The 21,667-nt window shown below is 40.7% G+C and overlaps 1 protein-coding gene across 3 annotated transcripts in view; it reads left to right on the top strand.

Annotated features, from left to right (window-relative positions):
• Positions 1-202: 202 nt before the first annotated feature.
• Positions 203-21,667, top strand: part of PLCG2 (phospholipase C gamma 2) — a 56,801-nt gene continuing 35,336 nt past the window's right edge. The window contains exons 1-5 of one of the 3 annotated variants that reach the window (XM_039558366.1): positions 203-278; positions 3,881-4,114; positions 16,432-16,572; positions 19,161-19,254; positions 20,413-20,460. In XM_039558366.1, coding sequence (XP_039414300.1) covers positions 3,919-4,114; positions 16,432-16,572; positions 19,161-19,254; positions 20,413-20,460 — 479 coding nt within the window. In that variant the 5' untranslated portion in view covers positions 203-278; positions 3,881-3,918. Of the gene's footprint in view, positions 279-3,880; positions 4,115-5,158; positions 5,354-16,431; positions 16,573-19,160; positions 19,255-20,412; positions 20,461-21,667 lie in introns of those variants that run through there. The other 2 variants (XM_019288298.3, XM_019288299.3) reach the window with 2 other exon arrangements.

The raw sequence follows: 21,667 nt of genomic DNA, 5'->3' as shown, positions 1-21,667 counted from the left end.
GCCTCGACAGCAGCCCCGGGGGGGGCGGAGGGAGGGACGGGGCGAGGAACCCCGAGGAGCCCCGGCCCCGCTTCGGCGCTGATCGGGGCGCGGGAGGGCAGGGCCGGTGCCCCGGGCTGAGGGGAGCCCGCGCCATGGGCGCCCGGGGTGGCCGCGGGGTCACGTGGCGCCGCCCCTTCCCGGTGACGGCAGAAGCGGAGCCCCGAGAGGCGCCGCGGGACGGGAGCGGCAGCGCCGGCACTGCCCCGCCGCCGCCCGGAGCCCCCGCCGCCGTGCAGGTGAGGGCGGCCCGCGGCGCGGAGGTGCCCGCGGCGGGGAGGGGCGGCTCGGCAGCGGCAGCAGGTGCCGCGGGGCTGGGGCGGGGCGGCGAGTCCCGCGTGAGGGAGGCTCTGGGGAGGGCAGGCGGGGGATGCGCGGGGTGCGGGAGAGGGCCAAGGTGCAGCGAGGGCTCAGGGGCAGCCGTGCCAGGGGGGCGGTGGGCATTTAGGTTGGAGGGGACAAGGAAGTCTGGGGGCTGCCTGAAGACCCCACACCTTGTGTCTGGCCGGGCCCCGCCGCAGCCCAGCCTGACGGAGAAGAAGGAAGGAAACCTTGGCGGTGTGGCGAGTGCCTGACAGCAGCCCAGCCGTGCGCGGCCCTGCCTGGGCTGAGGGCCCGGCCTGGCCGGCGCAGGTGGGCACTGTTTTGCGGCGGTTCCGCTCCCCTGCTCGCCCCGCCAGGCTGCAGGGTTCTGCGGGCGGCAGCTGCGTCGCAAGGGCCGTGCATCGGTGGTTATTAATTATTAGTGCTGTGGTACTGCGCCGGTATCACTGGTGGGTATCCATCTGGCGAGGTGATGTCCTAAATCCAAAGGCAGAGCTCAGGGCAGAGGGTGCAGCAACCCTTTTGCAATGGGAAAATTTAGAAATTGGCTGGAGGCAAACTTTGGGTTGTGCTTCTTGGTTAACTTTCTGTAGAAAGCACCTGCTGTGTCATATGGTTGAAATTATAACAGACTATGGATTCATCAGTGGTTATCCCCGATATTCTTTGCTAGCTTGTACATTTATAGCTTGCCTTTTCTATAGTTTTTTCTCTCTGTGTTATTGCTAAGAGAGTTATGAGCTGTACATGGATCTGCCGCTATGAAGGGTTTGTGTGTGGAAGTCTGAAGTAAAACTAAATAGACAGGATAGATTAAATAGAATTTAGGTTGTTTTCCTGTCCATGTCCAGTTGGTTACTTGCAGTGTGTCTTTTAGACTTTTTAGTCCAAATCAGTCAGGCTTTTCAATTAAAACCCATCAGAACAGGTCTTACACAAACAGTAACAAGTGATTCGAGTTCTGCATATGATACAGGACACCAAAATTTAGCTCCTAAAATTCCTACAGTCAAAGGGAAAGAGTCATGTCTATGTCTAAGCTAGAGCTTGTGGCATGTTTTGATGATTATTAACTCACTTGCTGAGTCCTGTAAGTGATGCGGGATCTTTCTGACTTAGGGGTAATAATTTTGCAGCAAAAGAACAGTGATGCTTCTGTTACACACAGTATCTTGTAGTTCACACTCTGCTGGGTTAGAGGCATCCAGGTAATGGGGTGATGAAGGTCATCACAGAATTCTGCTGCTGGGTAGAAAGATTGTTAAGTCAAATAGCTGTGCAGTGATGGGTGTAGAGAAAGGCTGAGGGGCACCTGTGGGTGAGTGTAAGAAAACTAATATTTGAAGGTCTAATGCCGAGAGCTTCTGTTAGTTCTTTTGCAGTTAGGCAGCTCTCTGTGATGTTATTCTTAAACTGGAGCAGGTAGCCAAAACAGCCTGGGAGTGGTCAGTTAGGTTGATCAAATACTGCAATATTCTTTCCACCTTAAGTCAAAACGGCTTATGATTTAGGAGTTAAGTTAGATTAAATCCACCGTTTTCTCTGGTTTCGGGAGAAAGAGCTCCTTTAAAAGGGGAAGTCCAGTGTATTATATCCAGCAGAAACTGTTTAAGAAGCCACCTCTGAGAGGCAGTTCCTTCGTACTAAGGGACTTATCTCTCAAAACCCCCGCTGCATTGCCTTTTATTAAACAGCTGTATTTAGAAACTTCTTTTCTTGTTGTTCTAAATATTTCATTCAACAGCTGTACCTTGTGCTGCAAAAGGCAGAGCAGATGTATATTCTTTTATGACCTCTTGAAAAACTATACTCATTTAAAAGTTCAGTTTTTTATTGTTCAGTGTAGTGTTGCTCAAATGCTTAAACCTTGACCTAAATGATAGCATATTTGTTTTATTATGATTCTTAAGGACAAGAGCAAAGTGAAAAGACAGAGTTTCTATTTTTTTTGTCAGAAAACAGACACTGTTCAAAGATTTTAATTTTATTTTTTATTTTTTCCCTCCTTTCATTTCTTGTTATTACAAATCATTGTAGCAAGGTAAGATGACCATGGCTGTCTTTTTAGGTGCAAGCCTGTCATAATTTAAATGATTATCTGATTATCTTCAGGCAGTCTAAAAGGATCAGCTACATTACGGCTAAAAAAATATAAATCTGCCATTGCTTACGATACTCCAAAGTTGTTCACTTCCTCCTAGTTGTGGGATTGGGGTACATGTATTTTTTCAGTAATATAAGGAAAGAATACTCCATTTTCTTATTACTGTAACACGCCAATATAAACCACCAAATAACGTGTATAATGGAGTGAGATCGTTCTTGCTGTAGAGCACTTCAGGCTCATGGTGGGCAGTGCAGAAGAGGCCACCCTGGAGGTAAGAAGGGACTGTTGCAGCTTCTCTGTTAACTTCCCAAAAAAAAGTGTTTATTGAAGTGGTAGAATTCAAAAAGGGATTGGAAAGACTGCACCGGACAGCTTCAAAGTCAGAGAGAATTCCCCAGCTGTCCAACTCGTGACACAATGTTACAAGGCAATTTAGTGACATTAATGAGAGGGAGCGGCAAAGAGCAATCAGGAGACAGTGACACGGGGTGAGGAGGCGATGGCTGGCAGAACTTATGAAGGGGAAGCGAGAAGTGCCACGGTCAAATTAGCCATGAACACGGAAACTGAAACCGCTTTTGTGATGGAGAGCAGTGGTCTGAGGAGAGAGGAAGAGAAGCAGAGGAGACGCTGTGGCTGGTGGCTGCATGCACAGAGCTTCTTTAAACCTGTCCTGCTCAGGGATGAGGTTAAGGGGGATGGCTGAGAGCTGTGTGGTAGCAACCCCTGCGACTTGTGTGACAATGATACTGATTTGTGGGTGAAAGAGCAGGTTGCAGAGCATTCTGTTTGTAAGTAATCTCACTGAGGAGTAATCAGGCTCATAAATTAGCTGTTTGATGCAGTGATGTGGGAGACCAGAGAGCACAGAAATGTGCTAATATTTGTGAGAGCTCCTCTGTACATATCCCTCTTTTGACTGTTTTGTGCCAAGATGTGTCCCAAGTGTATGCACACAAATATCTGCCACCCAACATGTGGGTAAGAAAAAGTAGGCTGTGTAGGAGAAACAGAGTCATGAAGTTTTAAAAGTGCACAAACTGAGACTTTTTAGATGTAGCCAGCACTTCAGTGTTTGTATTACTCATGGTTTCCCCTCATTACAGTTCTCAAAAGGACAGTTACCTGGTTCACATTCTCATGTAGGTCTCATCCAGGTTTAAATTCTAATACAGTGCAAGATTTTACACAAGCTGGTGTTGCTGGAACTGCCCTCTGTGAAGGCTGTTTGTACCTTCTTTCAGGATAAACCAGCAAGGGTTAATGTTGGCCTTGTACCTGCCTTGCATTTGCATGGGCAGGAGTCTCTGCTAGGTATCTAACTACATAAATGTGATCTTTAAAGAAATGAAAATGCTGTTTTAAATATTTAATTTTCTCCCTTTTCTTTCTAATATTTTTTCTCTTCAGGACACTGAAGACCATAGAAGTTTGATTAAAAAGAAAAAATGCCCAGAAAGAATATAGACTATGGAGTGCTGCCTGAGTATGAGAAAAGCCAGATCAAAAGGACCTTGGAACTGGGAACTGTTATGACAATATTCAGTCTTAAGAAGAGCAGCCCAGAAAGGAGGACTATTCAAGTCATAATGGAAACCAGGCAGGTAGCATGGAGCAAGACAGCTGACAAGATTGAAGGTTTCTGTGAGTATTTGCAACGTGTACCTGAACTTGGAGTTACTAATAAATTGATGTACTTGTCAAATATTAATTTAACAAGCCTTTGTTAACATTATAAAGCTTTTGGCTGAATGAGTTTGGTAATTTGCTGAGAATTTTTTGAATGGTTGCAATGTAGATGAAGAATCTTCTGTAGCTCATTATTTAGGTATCTAACATTACTTAAATATGATTAACATGCTTTTTAGCCTTCTTTTCAAAGTTTTTATCTTTGAATATGGTGGTGTTTGTGTTCTCTGAATTGACAGACTGTTTTCCATCATTATGTCTTATAAATTCAAGCGAGTAATTATTCTTTACCACTTGTCTCTCCGAAAAGAAAAAAGAACCAACCAAACACCTTCAAATACAGGGGAACTGAATTCACATTTTGGTATTCTTGGGGCATTTGCTCTCTCATTATAGAAATTATTATTTAAGACCATTATTGGCAAGTACCGATGACTTAGGAGGACGAAGCTGTGAGATGAGATGGTTTCAAGGCCCTGAGCTGGTATTGTGTCTTTAGTTGATACTGGAACTGACTAAACCCACTATTTATAACAAGGTCAGGAAATAGAAGGGGAGTGTAAGGCTAGATAGGGCTGCAAAAACTAGAATAGAAGAATAAAGTGAGACTAATCCTCAGTTCTTATAAACACAGCTGATGCCAAGAAAGCTCAGCCTGGGCTTTCTGTGATTTGTGCAGCTCAGGGTGGTGTAATGTAATTACAGTGCTTGCATATGATTATATGGTAACTTTTTTTTAATTACTGTGAGCATGATTTTGCTCTACAGCTGCTAAGTAGTGTTTGTCCTCAATAAAGGAATTGAATAGTTTTTCTGAAATGCCAGAATCATTTATTGGTATGTTGAAGTGTGGATTTCTAGAAGGTTTTGGTTTTTTTTTGGTAAATACACGGTAAGTTAAACACCCATTGGTCTGTAAGGCTGTGAAAGATAGGCACTGAGAATTTGCATGATTTTGGGATTGTCTGAGCAGTTTCTCTTCATGCTCCTGACTTACAGGTATTCAATGTCTGCTACTGTTTCCATTGATTCCTGTCTCATTCCTTGTGGAGACTGGGTCTGCAGCTGGAAATGTGATATAGTGGAAATAAAGAGTGGTTGTCTGGGAGGATGGTTTTATCCTTGGTGGTGAAAATGCGATCATATTCAGTATTCTGGGAAAAAGCTAACAGGTCTGGACACCCTAATTAACAGGTACTCTAGATCATAATCTTTCATTGTCCCAGTTTCTTATGTGACAAATGAGGGTAATTATCCTTTCCTATAATGATGAATGCAAGTACAAGTGCATTGCTGGTACTGTGCCAAAAAAGAAGTCCTGAGAGGGCATGTAGAATTCAGTTATGAGAGCAGTGCTTGAATATTGTTCAGCAAATAAAGCCTGGGGTTTACAGAGCAGTAAGATTAAAACATATCAGAAAATGACCACTCAGTGGGGGAAGGAGACCTCAGAGCCCTCTGGCCAAACCAATCTCTGACTGTGTAGTTGAAGTCTTGTAGACTTTTGCCCAGAGGGGACAAATTTAAAGCTGAACAGACTGTGCATTCCATGTTGGGGTCAACTTTTTCAGTACTGTCTTGTAATCACCTTGTATCAAAGCTTCCTGGGGGTGATGTGTGTTTGTGGTGATAAATCAACTAGTTTGCTCTATGCATGGATTTTAAAAAAGGTGAATATTGTAATTTGACTCTTAAACCTGGATGATCTAGCAGGGTGATGACTTGGCTTCTAGATCCATAGGCAGTCATTGCTAGAACAGGGAATATTGCTCCAGACCTGTGAGTTACCCAAAAGCCATCTGCCTCTCCACAAAAAATTGTAGTACTGTAGCATCTTTTTAATTGAGCAACACTTCAGTGACATGTTTAACGATGGGAACTTTAGGTCTAAAAATATGCCCTAGTCTAAAACACAAATATGCAAAATATTGTTTCATTGTCTTAAAAAGCAATGAATCTGCCCCAACGAGCTATTTTGCAGGTATTTTGCAGGTATTGTTCCAGAATATGATATGAACGGTTGTTCCAATTCACCATGAACCATATCTGGTCTGCTCGAAATGACAGTCACTGCAGTTTTAACTTGCTGACAGTGTGTTTGCTGAAGAGGAAGGAAGTATTTTATTTATTTAGTTAGTTATTCGTATGTTGCTGTTGCTTCTTTTGACTGAGACTCAGGCTTTCTTTTTGCTTGAAAAGTGGAAAAATGATGGGTTTGAAGCTTTCCTATTTGATAATTGAATGGACTAGTCTCTTGAATATGGATGTGTATATGAATGACCCCAAATATATGCTGGTGGAATGTGTTGACTTTGCGACAAATAAAACCCACTTTTTTTTTTTTTTAAAGTGGTTGAGGACAGAAAATTACCATCTCAAGTATTATAATGTATTATAATATATTTATAATATATAATTACAATACTCTTATGCTGTACAAAACCTAATATTCATGATGTGATCTTAATGGTTGCTATTTGCATGTACGTCAGTCCAAAAAGAATTAATATTCAGTACGAGTGGGAAAGTTAAGATGGTTTCCTGTTCCGTGTGTGCTATTTTAACTCAAGTTTGGCAACTGCTTTTTACAGAAGGCAGAAAACTCGATGTTTGCATCTGCTATGGGTTTGTGGTTCTAAATCAGATAATGAGGAGAGTTCTTTACCTTTTTGGACACAAAAATAGGCTGCTAATAGATAATGGAGTGCAACTTTTATACTTTAATACTCTCTCTTTGGAGATCAAGAAAAAAATGGTTTTTTTTCCCCTCCCTAATTGCCCTCATAATATTGGGAATTATGGATGTCATAGTGCTGATTTTATTGCTGATGGACTGTAAATGTTTGAAGAACACTCAAATTCCTCTAAGCCAGACTTGATTATACTTATTACAACGACCTTTTTCAAGTTTGGTTAATACTATTTTGGAAGTGATTTAAGTTAAGCCTCACAATAACAAAAAGGCAGCTACTCTTATTCTGGAATAAATTGACCTGGGCAAGGGAGAGATGTAGGATTAACAATGCTTATATAAATATTTACACAACCCCATGGGCCCAAAAGTGGCACTATTGTGTATTTTAAATTGCATTGCTCATAAAAAGGTCCCTTTTGTTAAAAACCTGCCAGCATTTCTGTTTAGAATAGAGTGAAAGAGTTGCTAAAATTAAGGCTATTTCCTGCTCAGTGCAGATGTGTTTCTCTGGATGAGAAACTTCAGAAAACTCTTTTTAGATCCAGGTCTTTGGTGTGGTAAGAAGTGAGGATTTACAAAGGGTAGGAAATCTGGTTTAAACAATCTCTGTCTTCATTGCGTGGTTCAGATCACACAGTGTCCAAGTACTGGAGACTTTACATTGACCTTTTGAAAGACTTGAGTTGCCATATACAAGAGGAATTTCTAACGAAAAGGAACTGGAGAGAAGCCTCTGTATTTTCCCCTAAATGAAAGAACACAGGTTGGTTGTGTCCTTTAGAGAAGGATATGCTAACAGTAGATCAAGAGGCACTGTAATTCTGACTGTGTGTGAAATAAGTTTGAGGAGATGTTTTCACAGCCTAGCATTAAGCAGTTAAATTCCAAAGTTAGTCTCACCTGTCTACCCAGACAGGCATTTGAGAGAATGAACTTATTTTTGCTTGAGAGAAGGAAAGTTTGGTTTCCTTGTACAGAGAGATTTGATTTGCTTGTTTAATTTGTAATGGGCCCTTTTCTTGCAGAAACTAATCCATGCATACTGGGTAGATGATTGTGAAGCTGTGACTTGCCAGCATGATTGGTTGCAGTGTGTTCCCTCCTTATGATTCTGCTGTGTATTTTTATTGTGCGTTTAAACTTTAGAGCTGTGCGTGGGTCTGGGTGAGGGCATTGGGTCACACACCCCCAGGGTTGGCTCTCCCCACTTCAGACTGTCCCAGGCTGGCCACACCGTGGGGGTGTGTTGTACCCACTGGGACAGCAGGGACAGGCAGAGGGGAAGGAAGAGGTGGCCAAGGGTGGGCAGGATTTTCCAGGACTCTGCTAAGACACACGTCTGTGTGGCTGATACCCGGGGTTTGCTGTCTGAGAGGACATTCCAGAACTCCCAAATAAGGCCTCACAAACTCTCGTATAGCATTTATATGCACATGAATAAATTAGGGCCCAAAATTATGACATTTCAGCTTGTAGAGCAAGCAGGTGGCAAGGTGTAAATCTTCAGGAAGCTGATCCGTTGTGGATATTTCATTCTTTCTCAGATGCAAAGTGCTTTCAGGACAATTATTAAGGGAAAGTTCACGGTGACTAGAGTTGGATTAGTCACTGGAAAATGTGTGAGTTTCTGCAGAATCTTCCAAGAATCCCTTGAGTGAAGCAATGATTCACAGCCAGGAGAATTTATACTCTCAGAAATCTGTGGTGCCGTCCTTGAATGTGCAAGGATGTAATGCAAGCATGCTCATTTCAGGGAAGATTCTGTTTGAGGACAGAAGATGATTTCTCTGTTTTTGAATACCTAGGAATGTTTTTTTTTTTTTTTTTTCCACACGAAGAGGTGACCTGGTTTTGCAAAATGAAATAAACCATATTTTAATCCCTGAATTTTTGGAAAAGAGAGGTCACCTGTTTTTTTCATTTTTTATTTATTGCAAAAGACTCCAGACTAAAAATAACTAGTGACAATTTAGTTGTGCAAGCTCATAACAAAAAATAGGTTTAAAGCATCAGAGGGCCATGTTTAGAAAAAGTTAAATACCAGCTGTGCAACTGCTGTTTCTGTATGCAGACTGAGAGGTCAGGGTGTAGGTAAGGTTGAAAGAGAAAAGGAAGAGATACGTTAGTATTAATTTATTCTGAAAACTTTCTCAGAGGATGAAGTACCTGGGTTGGGGAGTGGCAGAGGTGCAGACCTCGGGTTGATGCAATTGCAAAATTATGAAGCAGAGGAATAAAGGCTATACTTAAATTGAAGCTTTGATGCTTGTGACACACCACAGTACAACAATAGTAACCATTTCTATTTTCTGCAGCCCAGACCTTCATTAATGCAATAGGACTATCTTGTATCTTTTTTTCATTTATAACAGAAACCCATGTTTGACAATGCATAACATGTTATTTTAGAATTAATGTGAACTGCTTATTTCACATTGTCTCACTTCTCTAGTTTTATATGTAATACTTTCCCAGAGTCTGTAGAACAAAATGACCATTTTCTAAATACATTTGCCATCTCAAAGTCATTTAGCAGTACTGATTTTTCATTTAACCTACAGAAAAGGTTTATCAAGTGTTAAGTTCACTTGAGATTTTCTTCTCTGCTGAAAAGAGAAGATTTTACAGAATTTGTCCTCTAGAACATGATTAGAAAACCCAAACATAAAACGAAGTTGAATTTTTATGTTTCGCAGGTATGTTAAGAAAGGGAGTGTGGAAACTAAAACCAGACTTAGTAAATTAATGTTAAAAGTAAAATTAGAACCTGTGAGATCTGCACTGTTTTTTCTCAGTCTCTGATTGCCCTGTGCTTTCAGACTGTGTTACACTGCCAAGCAGGAATCACTAGTTTCTGCCAAATGTTGCACCTGGATATTTAGTGATCAAAGCTTGTTATAGAAGCAGTGCATCTGAAATAGGGTCATGTAGATATCAGCACCAGATCAGGCCACATTCAATTGACAGGGTGAAGGGAAATGCAGGGATCTGTAATTTAATGTAATGGCAGTTTTCTGTGTGTTGCCACAGGCAGTGCTGGTCTACCTAACAAGGGTTTTTTATCTTTGTTGTTTTATTTTGTGAACTTTATCCAGCAGCATCTTTGCCTTGAAATTAAATTTTGATAATTTTGCTTTTAAAATCTTTGCTAAAATGACCTGCCAAAGAGAGCAAATTTTGATGCTATACATCCTTTTGGCTGTCAGATACATTGGGGAACTTCAAAAACTAATACCTAAGAGAGTGTTCATGCATGTGGCTCACATTCTTAAACATTGATTTTTTTTTTTTTTCCTATGTGTTAAACAGCTGAGTAATTTATTTAGTAGAATTTTAATGTCAATGTAAATGTCTTCTGTGGTGGAAAACTTTTTTTTTTTCCCCATTGGAGAAGATGGTATAAACATTTACAGATCTGTACCTCTCTGGGAGAAGTGATGAGCATCTACATATCCTGCTGAGGAGTGTGAAATGAGTGCTTTGTTTGTCTTGAATATTAGACTTAATCTTGCTGATTTCTAGTAGTGACCTTTGTTTTCCTTACTGCTAGCAGAATTTCTTTGTCTGAATTTCCTTACTGTTCCAGACTTAAAGTAATAAATAAACTCATATTGAAAACCCTGAGTCTCCATTCTGTCATTTGCTTTCTGTATTCTGAATCTGTTAAAGAACAGTTATGTCATTGCAAATGTCAATCTACTTCTTGCTCTTTGTGGAGTAGCTTCACAAAGGAACATTAAAATTCACCTTTTTTTTGTGTTTTGAAATGGCTGTATTTCAGTTGTTAGCCAGGGGATCTTTGTGTAAGTCTTCAGCTGAGTACATGGAGCTTGGTTTCTGTGGTCAAATGAAAAAATGAACATGTGTAGCCTCTAGCTCTTTTCAAACAATGTCTTCCCTCTAGCAGCTCAGTTCCGCAATGTCTGATGCTAACTTAAATGAGCAGACTTCCTGCCACGGCCAGCCAGTGAAACGGGGATGGAATGAGCTGCACAGACCTGAGCACCCCTTAATTGGTTGATCAAAGTGAGTGTGAGATGTAGGTACTCCATCTTTTCCCCGAAGTCAGGTTTATATGCCAACATTTTTGTTTTGTTTTGTTGCATGGAGCAGAATGGTAACTTTTATGGGCACATATGTAAATTTTGCCCTATTATGTCATTTTGTGGAGGTGCCCTTTAATTTTTAATATGAAAACAGTAGCCAGGTGTACAGCCCTGTGAATTCAGAGCTCAAACTGGGAAGCACTGTAACATGGTGCTCTACTGAGCAATCCAGTGAGAAGTTATGAATTTAGTAGTAATTTGTTGTTACTGTACATGACAGCTCTGTGTGACCTGATTATGTAAAACCCTGTGGGTTTAAAAGGTGCACTTCTCTAAACCTGATGTCAGTCACTGAGCTAAATCCCCAGAGGACCCCTTGGAAAGGTGGTCACGGGTGCTTTCTCAAGGTGTACCACACTGTTTCTCATGTTTCATCCTTGTAACTATGCTTTCAGAAGTTTTCTGGCTTCTCTGTAATGACTTCCTTGGGCCGCTGACTGTCTCAGTAAACATGTGTTTATATGAGCTGAATTACTTTCCCTACCACATCTGGACGGCCATGCTGCAGGACATTTCTGCTTTCTTGTGACTTTGTCCTCCTACAGAAGCCTCACCTTGTTCCCTCTAGAGTCACGTGTTATTTGTGTTTCATTGCTGCTCTGAATAAAAGAGGCTGTTAATACACACCTTGTGTAGTTAATATTTAATTCTGCAGAAGTGAGAGCAGAGCCATTGTCCTCACTAGCTACTATGAAGTGCATTTGCAAAAAGATACTAAAAGCTTTCTTCATTCACTGGGCACTCACTTGAACACAGCCTCTGTTGCAGTGGGCAGTTTCTGCCTTTCTAAAATGAACCTACTTTGGAATATTTTGTAATGCAAATTGTTGGAAAAAAAAGCTGGTTCTGAGTGTGGATGTTGCTATACATATATACACATGAAATGCAATTACATTCATAGACAGAATAGCCATCCCATGTCTTGGCCCACACAGCCTGGGTGATCAGAATCCCTTATTTTCTTCTTCAAAACATTGCCAGTGGTTTCACTTAAGCCTTCTTGAGACTTACTGAAATAATGCTCACAGCATGATTTCTGACTCTAAGCCTCCTCTGAATCTCTCTGAAGGCTTTTTCTTTTCCTTCATTAAGTACATGACTGAGCTCTGATCCAAGCACCATTTATAGCCACAGACACTGAAAAACTCCCGGGGAATTAGAGCTTTGAATGTTATCTTACAGAACTCTGTAGTCCATTGTGACAGATTCAGGTAAACTTCTACACTATTAATCTAGACTTTTCTCTCAAGGGTACCTTGATAGGTTGACAGCCTCTAAGGTTTTTATGACCCATGCACTTATATACAATCAGCCTGATGTTCCAGTGTAACATTACCTGCCTTGACCAAAGGTGTTCTTGCAAACACTCCAGTGAACTTAGGTGGGCACTTCCAGCTCACAGAAGGTTCTCTGCTGCTGGCACTGGCTGGTTTTCAACAGGATCTGTTCCCTAACCCACCTGTCTGTTCAGGTGGTGGGTGGTTGTGTTCCCACCCAGAGGTGGGTGGTGGGTGACCATGTGGCAGACAGAGATAGAACTTTGCCCTTTAAATAGCTGGTTGTTCTCTCCTGGAATGAGTAGCACAGTGTTGTGTATAACAGTGTAATGTTTTTTTTTTGCTGTTTTTCTCTTGACATAGTTTTCTACCTTTGGTTATCTTGTATGATGTCTTCCACTCAACTTGCAGGGCACCTGCTGTAGTGAAACACAGGTTCTGTTTTACCCTCTACCTCCAAGTGTGACTGAAGGAAATGTAACAGGAATTTGTACCTGCAAGTGTGTGACTGAACATGACCAGTGCTGCCAGGTTATTTGAATGGAGATCAGTGGAGATGTTGAGGATCAAAAGTTTATTGTTAAGTTCATGGCAATAAAGAGCTCTGGCAGGTGTCCTGGAAGGCACTGAGCAATTAATCTGTGCAGTCTCAGGAACATATCTGTGTAGTAGTGTAATGATCCATTGAATTCACTGATTTGCCAAACAACACACAGCAGCAGGAGCTGAAGTTCGGCAGCTTCAGGCTCTGAACTGCCTCGAATGCACAGCCAGATCAGGGTCTGAGACAGGATGGTAATTGAAAGTGCCTTGGAGTCTGGTCTCCTTAAAGAGCCACTTGAGGGAGGTGTCAGAATCAATCCATGACTGATGAGGCTGCTAAGGAGATCCTTTCGACCTGCGGAAATAATCACATAAAGGAATGGATGAAATGTAAACTAATTGTGGGTTTTAGAGTGGCACTAGACTTCTGCGAACTGTTTGGCTGGGGACTGGCTGTGCTGGGGGGTCACTCTCCTTGTCTTGCTGGATGTGAGTCAATTTCTCTACAGGGCATACTTTGATTCATGTTTCCTTGAGAAATGTTTTAATCTTCTTTCACCTTTCTTGTGGAAGTTGCACCTGCAATGTATTGGATTTGATTTGACTCTGCGAGGTGCAGGTGTCCAGGTCTGTGGTTTTTTTGGGTGTATCAGGCCCCAGGAATATGTGTCTGTGAAGCCAGGGCAGGATATGGCTCTGCAATTTGCATGTGGGATTGAGAAGGAGGAAAGCTCCAGTACTTCAAAGCAGTACAAAGATAGAGTGTCTGAGGTGCTGTGCCTGCATTCTGGAATAGGTATGAAATTACATTTTAATTGTTCAGTGACAGATTGTGCTATAAAAAGTTCACAGTAACTGCGTAACAGCTAAATTGGTACAGCTGATTTACTAATCTGAGTCTGAAACATGTTGCAGCTTTTCCTGGTCTGCTACTTTCTTGGTATGGTTGGAATCAGCCATTCTGGAGTTAGTGGGCATCACATGGAGGGTGCCAGCTGACTCCAGACTACCTGTGGAGGACACAGAGCTTAGAGCAAGACCAGAATTAATGCTTGGTGTTTATATTTCTCTTTTCTCCCTTTGATTCTCTACATTGTTTTTTCTTTCAACAATGTAGAGTAATACATCCTAACCAACATTACGAAATGTCATTAAAATACATACAGGTAGTTTCCATTCATTTTCTGAAACTATAATATGTATTATATCTTTATTTCTATAAAAATCTAAAGAATGTTTAATAAAACCTGTGTTTTGTACCTGTTTCTTTTATTTTCTAAGCAAACATAATGATTTCTTGCCTGAATTTTGTAGGTTGTATAGAATATGTTGCCTGAAAAGAACAGGGATGTTAAATTTTGAATTTGAGGTGTTCTTCCTTCTCTCACCCAATTTTGTTCTCTTGCTGAACCATTCCTTTGTTTACTGAATGTTTAGCAATTAGGGTATAGTGAAACTCTTTCTGAAAAAACAGTTGGAGAAGCCATAATATGTCTGTGCATACAAAAATCCTTGTGCGTCTATGTATATACACATAGGTTCATGCAGGAGAAGGGGATGGTGGAGTTGAAAGGCTGTAATGCAAGGAGAAGGACTGTAGTGAGTGCATGTAACTGAGGGGAGACATTGGGTAAGTTTGTGTGCTTATTTCACAGGTCAGTGTGAGGTAAGAGCCCCTGGAAATGACAACAGCAGTGCAGGTTGTGAAATCTCTTTTATCGCTGCTGATAGTTTGTACTTTGAGAGGGCCTTTTGTTCTGTTGTTCATGTGTGTGGATTTATAGGAGTCTGAAAGGAAAGGTGTGATTCACTTTGAAGTTAAAACTGTGTTTTTTAGCAGGGATTTGTTGGGTGAAGGGAAAGCAGAAGAGGTGGCTGGGGTGGCCCTTGCCAATGGCTAGAATGAGCCAGCCTGGTGTGCAGTCCCATGCCATTTACTGCAGCATTGCAATCTCCTCCCCTCTCTATTTGGGTAGTTTCTATCTCTGCATTCTGATTCTTCTCTGCTGATATTAATGTAAATCGGTGGGTTAAGATCAACTTTTTCAGATGGTGACGTTTAGGATGTTAATTTGAATACATCTTTAGGGATCTAAGTGACACTATGAATGGTAAGGGGATCAGAGTCACTATTAAGGGCTTTTGGTTCCTGGTCATTTATAGGCACAACATGAATTTATTTTAGAAGTTTGCATCTAAATTTAGGGGTCTTGACCAATCAGATATGCAGATCTTAGGAGATGTTTTCATGGTTTGAGAGGGAGGCTGAGACATTAAAATCTCTACCCTGAGAATAATGATGCTTGGAAAAATTAATTTAAGAAAAAATTTTGATTAGTATCCTATGATTAGTTCAGGTTAACCTTTGAGGTCTCATTTTCGCAGTGTTAAGTTGTTTAATCACTATGAGAAAGGAGTTTCTGGTAGAAGTTTGGCCTGGGATACTTTGCAGAGAATAAGAAGTTCCAAGATGAATTAATTATCAGGATTTTCTTGCTGAACTTCCCTGTTTGTCTATCCATGTTGGCATCGTAGAAATGCAACATTACACAGGTGGAAGCTTTGCCATTGTTCAGCTCACCCTCCGCTGCAGCAGAGCTGCTGTTTCATTATGTTACTAATGGTCTTCTGTTACTGATGAGGTGCTCATTTAAAACAGGGGGTTTATATTGTGGCATTCTTAAGTGCATGGACAGAAATCCTCAGCTGTTTTCCTTGAATCTTGCTAGGTCTGATAAACACATTTCAAGAGCAGCCATGAAATATTTTTCTTCACTCTTCATTCTGTAGCTCGTAAGTCAAGACTGTCCAGAAGTGGAAAGAGCTGTTTATGTCTCTGGTCCACAGGCAGAGCAAAACCACTTCCTCAGTTTTCTAATAAGTATCTTATCTTGAGAGCACACATATTTCTATTTCAGTGCTGTCTCACTCCTGTTCTGCAGGCCCTGTAGCAAGGGTTTGAAAAAAGGCAGCTGACTTGGGAAAGTGTGTGCTTGTCCAGCATTCCCATTCTGCTGTGCTCCAGTGCATACCTGTGTTCTCTGGAGAGCAGCGAGGTGAAAGTGATACAACAGGTTATGTTAAATAACACAGATCTCTCCAGAGCTGACCATGAGAAAACTCACATTTTAATTATTAAGTTTGATTTTCTCTTTATATTCTTACTGCAAATATTTTTCTTGAAAGTACCAGTGATTGCACTAGCTGACAGGGTTGGCTGGCTATCTAAGATATATGTAACTTTTAGGTAGGTAAGGTAGAATCATAGGTTCTATTGTCATGGCAATTGGAAATTACTTTCTTAGAGTCAATGCTATTTTTGAAATCACATTTTCTGTGACCCAAAGGGCCATGTGTATGCATGCTGTCCATGGATAATCAGTGACAGTGAAATAATAAAAATATGACAGGTTATTTTTCTTCTTCTGGACCTTTTCTACTATTGTCTGTTACTATTTACTTGTGGATTTATGGATTGCAAGCTGGTGCAATTTGCATTTCCTTTGCAATACAGATCTGCAAGCTTTTATATTTATATATATATATAAAAAAAAATATATATTTTTTTAATATGTATGTGCATACTTTGAGTTATCCATCTTACCATTTCAGGCTCTGTGCTTGTACTGACTGAATGTTGTTTCCTTTCAGTGGATCTAATGGAAATAAAAGAAATTCGCCCGGGAAAGAATTCAAAGGACTTTGAACGTTGCAAAGCAAGGCAGAGAGAAGAACACTGCTTTACTATTTTTTATGGTACCCAGTTTGTCCTCAACACCTTAAGTTTAGCAGGTACTTTTATCTTCTTCCTTTCTTCTTTAAAGCTACTGATTGAACAAGTCAAACACATTGATGGAACAGGAATGCACAGAATACTGTGGTTTTAACTTCTACGGTTCAGGAGTGCACCAGATGCTTAAAATCTGGAGACAGACCTTTTATTCAGTTTTCTTGTCTGTGACCTGCTGCATTTGGAATGTTTCACTTTCAAATGGTGTGTCGTGTGAGTGTCGTTTCTGATCTTTTCTAGCAGGGTAGACTTGCTGGTTAGCTATCTCCAGTAAGATTTTCAGCACTGAAGAGCAGAGGTGACATTGCCCTCTTTAAAGACAGCTATTCACTGTGGCCAGAATATTGTCCTGACACTTTCAGTCTGGCCAAAATGGTTTTGGAAACAATAGTCATAAAAAGTTAGAGACTGCAGCTGTATCAGAGAAATTTTTCTATCACCTATGAGCAATTGCAGACTAATTTGGAAAAATGAAGTTCTAGTTTGAGTTATTTGTGTGCATGTCACCTGATAATACTAAACCTCTTCTAAATAAGTACTATGGGACCATAAATAGAATTGGAAGGTGATAAATTGAAAATGAAGAGATCTGTGTGAAACAAAAGGAATTTGTATTCTGTATCTATAGAAAGGATTGGGGCACTTTTTACTTCAGGCAAGATTATCCAGGGTCACAAGCCCAAAGATTTTGAAATAAAAAGGGATATAAATTCTTACAGTACAGGCTGAATACAGTTTCAAACTAGTGGAATTTACAAAGAGATTTCTTTTATAAAATGTTTGTAATGGTGTTGGTTTAGAACCATACAGACAATTTACTTGGAGACGTAGTTCTTTCTGTCCTGAGCGGGAACGTGCTTATCCATTTAAACTATTAATTGGAAAATCTTAATGTGAGAAAAGGGGAGTGCTTTTTAAGTGTTTTAATGCTGAGAGCTTTTATTTTTTTTATTATTTATGGAATGAATTTCCTACAGATTGCAGTATTAGAAGACAAATTTTTTGCAGTTGAATGCTTTCAAAATGAAAGACTGCTTGTGATTAATCCGTCCTTAGAGGTTTTAAACTTTAAATAAGTTTTACCATTGTTGACTGAAGTCTGTGAAAATTTTGAGTAAGTGGCTGTGTTTACGTGCAGTTGTACCAGAGACTTCAGCTGGATTTCCTCTGACAGCCCCCCCCAGTCCCTCCCCCATGGCAGTTCTCAAAGCACACCTTTGCCAGTACTTTGGAAACACTTGGTACCATGAGATGTTGCTGTAATGCTGAACTGCAGAACAACATGATATAACTTTCAATTAAGGGGGAAATCCTTTTCCTTGTGGAAGGGCTTTGTCATGGGTTCTTAAAACAATATAAAAGAATTGTTAGTTGAAGGGAATGGTAACTATTATAAAGGGCACAATTGTCTTGGGAGAAGAATTGGTTTGGCAGTGGTAGTGGGTGTTCTTTCCGAAATTGTAACTAATTGAAAAACATTTCCATGGGGAGCTGAGACTGGGCTCCAGCTTCATCCTTGGGGGATAAAGCATTGTTTGAAAGTTTAAATGAAATGTAATCTTCACCTTTTGAGAAACTGGTTTGCTTTGAAGGCTGTTAAAAGATCTCAGCTCTTGTGTGAAAATAATTTTTTAGAGCTGGTTTAATTGAAGAATGCCTTCATGCAATTTTGGAGCCAGCCTGCTAAATCAAATGGACTTTGCCCAGCTGAGGGCTTTAATGATCACATCTCATGCAAGGTTCTTTCAGCTTAGCTGGTATTTCCTAGGGAAAGCTGTGCCCAGCAGGCAGTTCCTCATCTTGCTTCTGTTGGGTTGAAGAATCATCAAATGCAATCATGATAAATGATGAGAAGGACTCTTCTGGTTTGGGAAATGGAAAGACAAACTAAATTTTAAACAAAACAGAGCAGTGATCTACTAATTTGCAGGGTTGGGAGGAAGATGTACCTGGCTTCTAGCTAAGGCACGTGAGAAATTTTAGGCCTTTTTTAACTTGTATTAAAATGTTCTATATAAGCCACACCAGTTTTGTACATTGCTCCCTTTCCGTTCCTCTTGCCTCAGATTAGTCTGGAACAATCTGTGTTTAGAGGCATGGTTAAGGTAGACAGGAGGTGGTTATGTCAAAGCCAGTATATTGCAATTTTGTTGTAGGTTGCTGGGAATATAATGAACCAGCTTTATGCTATAGCAGTACTGGGTTCTTTTGCCTGTGTGCTTGAAGTTGCTATGATCTAGGCCCTGGACTTCTGCTGCTTTGGAGACAGATGATAAGAAAACGAATTTTGATTGTGTCACTGCAGGAACTCAGCAGTAGTTTTATAGTGTTTTTGCTGAAATCCTGAAACTTTCCTGCTCTGATAAGAAATCTTGTAAAATGAGGTATTTTTTTGTCAGAGCTTACCTACCCCCAAGTTATGCTGTTTTTTATTAGCTTTATTAGTAGCAACATGAAGTTATGCAATGAAATTTATCAAAGAGGAAGGTTAGTCAGCAGCTTTGTATACTAGGGTTTATATAAGCAAGTTCTGTCTTGATTTTGTGTTGATTTTGTTTTGATGTTTACCATAGTATATTTTTTTTTTCAGCTGACTCTAAAGATGATACTGATAAATGGTTGTGTGGCTTGAATATCTTGTATCAAGAGGTCATGAGTGCTCCCACACCTGCAATCACAGAGAGGTACGTGGATGTGTTTTCACTTAGTGAGACTGGGAATTGAAAGTGGAAAATCTGAATGAAATTTTTAAGGTGCAGCAAGTGGTGCTTGCCAGTTACATTAAGAACACTCTCCAGTTAGTGTATGACACTGAAAGATCACATGGAAATTCTCAACGTCTATTTTGCTACATACGTGCTCTAGAGTCACACTCTGCTTCATACACTAATGTGAACTTGTATTTCACCTTGTACTGTGCACCCAAAACAAAATCTCTTCATGAGATCACAAGAACACCTGGTGTTTGTGTGTTGGCTTCTTGGAAAATTCAAATGTCAGCCATATGAAGGTGAAACTGCACCCTTAATCTTCAGAGGATGTTGCACGTGAAACTGCTCAGGCTCAGATTGCCGGTTCTGTTGACAAGGTTTCAGTGATACCCCATTGCTTTTCATCACTGCTGGCATTTTTGTTTGTGGCCACTGCTGTTACTTGTTGTGAGGATATGCTCTGCCCTTGCTTGCTCCCTGACCAAACTGTGGCTTTGACACTGATGTTGTCAGACAAGAGTAATTCCTATTGAGGCTGAAGATCAGCTTAGCAGTGCATTCATCCTTTAGGTCAAAATTGTGTGTATATATGTACGTAGTTACTATTGATGCAACTAATAGTATTTTACTGTGCATCTAAAACTGACATGCACTGTGATGACGATTTTCCTTAAAATTGTCTAAACCCCCTCTCCCTTCCCTCTAGTTTTTAATTTTTATGCATCTAACAGATATCTAAGCCAGCAGCTCAAAGATAAATCTGGCAGAAATCACTGACTTTATGGAGTTACTCCAGTTTAGATTAGCTGAAGTTTTGGCTCACTTTATCCTCTTACATTTTTACAGCTTCTGGTTACTCATTCTTTTCTGTCCTGCCCACCCTTCCCCTTCCTGTGTTGTTTACGTGACTTTAAAATGCAGCAGAAAAGTACATATTTACAAGTGTGGTTAAAAAAACTGGCTGGATCCTTAGATGCTGCACTAGAAATGTTTTTGCTTTACTAAAAGAAATGAATCTTAAGACTTTTAAGTACTTCTATTGAGTTTTGTCTGTGGATTTTGAAATTTCATTGGCTGTATATTCTTTATAATTCTTAGATTTATTTCTTTTTTCTCCCTCCTTTCCACAAGCTGGCTGAGAAAGCAGATCTATTCTGTTGATCAAACTAGAAAAAATAGGTAAGAAGCTCTGTCTTTTTTCAGATGTTTATAGTAAACTTTTGTTTCAGATTCTAACATGGAATGAAAAGAAATAAAGAATTCATTGTCCAAAATGTCGAATATGAGACCCCTGAAAATGGCATTTGCCCTTGCTTTTGCTAAACACCATGTGTCCATAGCACTCACTCAGGTTTATATACGTGGTATAGTGAGGAAACAAATGATGAAAACGAAGTATTTTAAATTTTAGCCTAGAATTACTTCGCCAAAATGAGTGAGCAGTGTGTTACTGTAGAGGTTGAACGCAGCTGTGCAGGTACCTCAGGTTGCTTGCTTTGTAGAGGCCTTTGCCCTTTCACAGCCGAGTAGGAGCTGCTTGGACTGTGCAACCTGCTGTGAGCTCTCCTGTGCAGCTGTGCCACCAGGACTTCCCTCATTGCTGAGCTGTGTTTGCATTGGAGTGACCAGGCTCTAACACAGACAGACCAGAACCAGCAACTGGCCTGGCCATGGGCTTGTCTCTGCCAAGTATTTGAACAGACCAAAGTCAAAGAATCACCTCCAACCTGGTGCTTCTCATGTGAAAGAAGTCCTGTGGGTTATAGCTCCCAGTGTGATGTGTGGCTTCATGTGTTTGAATTTCAGTAGTTCCTTTCAGGTCTATGTGTGATGTGGGTTTGTAGCTTTTACACACAAAGGAGACCTTTTTTTAAAATTAATTCAGCTGCACACCTCTCCTTAGAGTTACCAGAAATCATACGACACTGAGAAGAATGTTAACCTTTCCTCCCCTCTGTGTTACTATTTCACCATGATTTTTCTCTTTGTCTGGAATGTGCATTTGTTTCTGAAGTGTAGAAAGGCTCATGCTTTTCCTTTCATGTTCACCTTTTCCCAAAAGCAAACTGCCGTGTGGTGTTTCATTGTGCGACTGAGGCCGTGTTATTGCAGGAAGTTACACCCTTGTGCAGACAGCCTGTGGCACTCTGCAGGGTGAGCTGAGACCCCACTTCAGATCTGTGTTTCCTAAACTGGCCACAGCTGGGAAGGGGACAGTCCCATCCTTTACTGGATATTGACTTGTACCTCCTGATGCATTTCGAGAAGTAACTCTGCAATGGGTGTGTTGTGGGGGTTCACAAAACGAAAGCAAATGTTTGGATGGAGCAGCTGTGGCTGACAGTAGGTGTCTGCTGAAGAGGTTCCATTTGTTGCTTTAGGGTTG

The sequence above is a fragment of the Corvus cornix genome, chromosome 11, assembly GCF_000738735.6.
Source record: "Corvus cornix cornix isolate S_Up_H32 chromosome 11, ASM73873v5, whole genome shotgun sequence".
NCBI classification, from domain to species: Eukaryota; Metazoa; Chordata; class Aves; order Passeriformes; family Corvidae; genus Corvus; species Corvus cornix.
This window is presented reverse-complemented; position numbering and strand designations above follow the sequence as displayed.